We start from the raw sequence: 3,063 nt of genomic DNA, 5'->3' as shown, positions 1-3,063 counted from the left end.
ATTGGGCACTTTCCTGCCGTCCCCTTTTTCTTTTTACATTTATTTTGATGAATTCGTTTAGATACTCCGGTTTCTGTTGCAGAAACATTCTCTTCTTCTGAACGCGCTTTCCAAGTAAAAAAAATAAATAAATAAATGATATGTCGGACTTTGCTTCCTTGTTTGTTTGTTTTTTTTTATTTGGCAAGCAGGATACGTGTTTTATCCTTTTTTTTTTCTGTTCCCATCACCCTTCCTCCTCACCCACCCCCAGCATTGCACCTATGCAGGCATCGCATTCCGCCATCAAGCCCCGCATAGAAACTCTCGTGAATTGAGATGTCAACAGGATCATTTGTCCAGTCCAAGCTATATTAGCCGCAGCTGCTGTCCTGCGGATGAAGACAAGGCAAGGACGGGATCGCAGCCCCACTTCCAGAAGGCCGGCGCCGTATCCACGCTGGGGTACAAATTGGGGGCACCAACACCACACGACATCGTCTGTTGTACAGGGGTGTTGAGAGTTTGGTAGGTGTTTGCCCACTTGTTGTCGGGTGTTTGGCCTACATGTGCACCTGCGTTGGCATAAATGGCGTTTGTTGTGGTAACCTGGTTTGCTTGAGGTATCTGCTGCTGATGCTCTGGCATCGATGTCGAATCCAACATATTATAGCTTTCTTGTTGTCCTTGTAATGCAAATACCTGACGTGGTTGGTACTGACGCTGCTGAGTATGCATCACCTGAGACCTTGGAGCGGGAGGCATCATGCCTGGATAGCACGGCTGGACTCCAATCGTCACGCCAGGAACAGACATCAGGTGGTGCGGAGCCTGCTGCAGCTGCTGAGTTGGTGCCAGTATGGTATCGGATGGCGAATCTAGATAACCGTAGCTGTAGCCAGATCCCGCCGTCGCCAAAGGCAACACAGTTCTCCCGGCAACCGCAACAGACGCCTCTGGTGGCCGATATGAATTGGCAGTGGCAAGTGATGATTCTATTGGCGTTACATAGGCACTTTGAGGTGCTGAAACGCCACGTGCACCATTGCGAAGCCCCAGGGGTCCACGAATTTTCCGATTTGACACACATCCCATGGCAGTTTGCTCATGATACACAGGATTATTGCATACTTCACCTTCTATCCATGAAAACATGCCCATGTTTTCCATTTTTTGAACAAGATGTTGACCATAGACTGAACGACGGATATTTGAAAGGTGTCTTCGTGTTTGCTCGGCAATGTGTTGCTGTTGTTGCTTATTCACTTCCTGAAGAAGGCGTTGTACAACGTAATTTGCATAAGGGTCTTGCATCATAAGAACGAGGCAACTTCCATCTTCAGCCCCACCTGGTGGACGCGTGAGGATATCCACAATTTGTTGCAGCTCATCCTTGTTTGCCTTCACAATAGTTTTCTCGGCCACGTTGGAAGCGAACTTGCTACACGACAAGGCGTACACGTGAGGAATGAGAAATTCTACAAACCGTTTGCGAAGATCTTCGGGGGCGTTGAGCAATGCATGCTGTACAACGTAATTACCATACTGATCCATGACATACTCATGCACATGCTCCAAAACTGCTTCCAAGAGTGGGCGTATATTTACCTCGGGAACCGGGGAACATTTCTCAAAAACGCACTGTAGTACACGACACCCGTACGGATGGCGAGACAACGCCTTCAGAGCAGGCAAGAAGGCCTCATTCATAAACTGTGTCTTTTCTGGCATAACCTCTATAATCTTTTGTGCCACGTGATTGGCATTTTGGTCAAAAACGCAGTCCACGATACAGTCCTTCAATTCAACAAGTATATTCTCTCGTATTTCAGGGGATGCCTTCACCAGGAAACGCTGTATGACGCGGCAACCATAAGTATGGAATGAATACTCCTTCAGTCGTCCACTTACCTTTTCAAAAAGCTGCTTGAACATTTCACTTTTCGCTGGAAGCACATCCAACAACTTCTGCAATACATAGTTGCCAAACACATGAACCATTAACTCACATGTACTAGGAAGAACCTCGGCGAAAATACTAGCCACGTTCTGCTCCTCCTCCAGAAGGCGCTGAACGAAGCGACTGCCTTCTTGATCCTTGCTTAAAGCGACAACACGACCTTGAATAGCACCGTAAGAGCATTCATGGTTCATCTCCTCAAGATGCTCTCGCACCGAGGAGAGCTCATTTGCTGGGGCTCTAAGAGAGCTAAGAACACCTCCGTTTGCCTGCCGACGTGCATTATTCCTTGCCCCTCCGCTTGAAGCATTTGGGCCGCTATGCTGACCCCCCCGACGCGATGCTCCACCGCCCCGTCGCGACAACTGGGGCGAGGAAGCAGGCGGTGGTTGACCGCCACCATTGGAAGCCGCCTCTTTGTTGGCCTGGAGTTGTGCACAGCCTCCGGTGGTGGCCGGAGGGCTGACGCTGCCCCCCATGGGTGTGTCAGAAAGTGTTGCATCTACCTCCATGCTTGAAAAGGAGGGAACATCCTCATATCGCTGCCGGTTTTGTTGCTCTTCCTGCTGTTTTTGCTGCTTCTTGGTCAGGGAGTCTAAAACGCTCTTTGCATACGCCGTTCCCTTGTCAGGGGAATCGGGGGCATTTTCTTCCGTCTCCTGGGCGTTGTTCGCTGTCGCTTCACGGCTGTCTGTGGCATTCCCAGCTTCTTGAGAGGACTTTTGATTCCCCGTGACGCCACGACGGCCCGGCAAGCCCGGCTCTCCCGCACGCCTCACACCACCGCAGGATCGAAGTGGCACAAGCATACGTGGATCGCGAGGGTACTTGGAGTAGTACAGCAAATGGTACTCTTCGGTGTAGCGGTATTCCTCTTCAGGGGGCACCTCCTCTTCCAGGCTGCCACCGACGCACAGAGTTCCATCCGCGGAGTACATTGTGAGGACGGATGGGGCCGTCTCGGCCCGTTTAATATCACGTGGGTCAACAAGAAAGGTGTCTCTGCCGCCGCTGAAGATGTCATGGTTGTTCGAGAACCAGTCCACCTCGACAGAGTTCTTCGCATCACCACTCTGGCCTCCCTCACCAATGACAGATGAGCCGATGTTATCCCAATACGACAT

At 50.5% G+C, this 3,063-nt stretch overlaps 1 protein-coding gene across 1 annotated transcript, besides 1 other annotated feature; it reads right to left on the bottom strand.

Moving 5' to 3' along the window:
* Positions 1-149: 149 nt before the first annotated feature.
* Positions 150-183: a sequence feature (A-rich).
* Positions 184-348: 165 nt separating this feature from the next.
* On the bottom strand, positions 349-3,063 carry Tco025E_08205 (pumilio protein 2; the record flags this gene model as incomplete). The annotated part of the gene is made up of 1 exon (XM_029375060.1): positions 349-3,063. One exon carries the CDS (start codon positions 3,061-3,063, stop codon positions 349-351), a length of 2,715 nt encoding a protein of 904 aa, XP_029224815.1.

The sequence above is a fragment of the Trypanosoma conorhini genome (genome assembly GCF_003719485.1).
Source record: "Trypanosoma conorhini strain 025E chromosome Unknown Tco_14.4_contig_00722, whole genome shotgun sequence".
NCBI lineage: Eukaryota > Euglenozoa > Kinetoplastea > Trypanosomatida > Trypanosomatidae > Trypanosoma > Trypanosoma conorhini.
The sequence above is the reverse complement of the archived record's forward strand: the minus strand, read 5'-3'. Positions and strand labels throughout refer to the sequence as shown.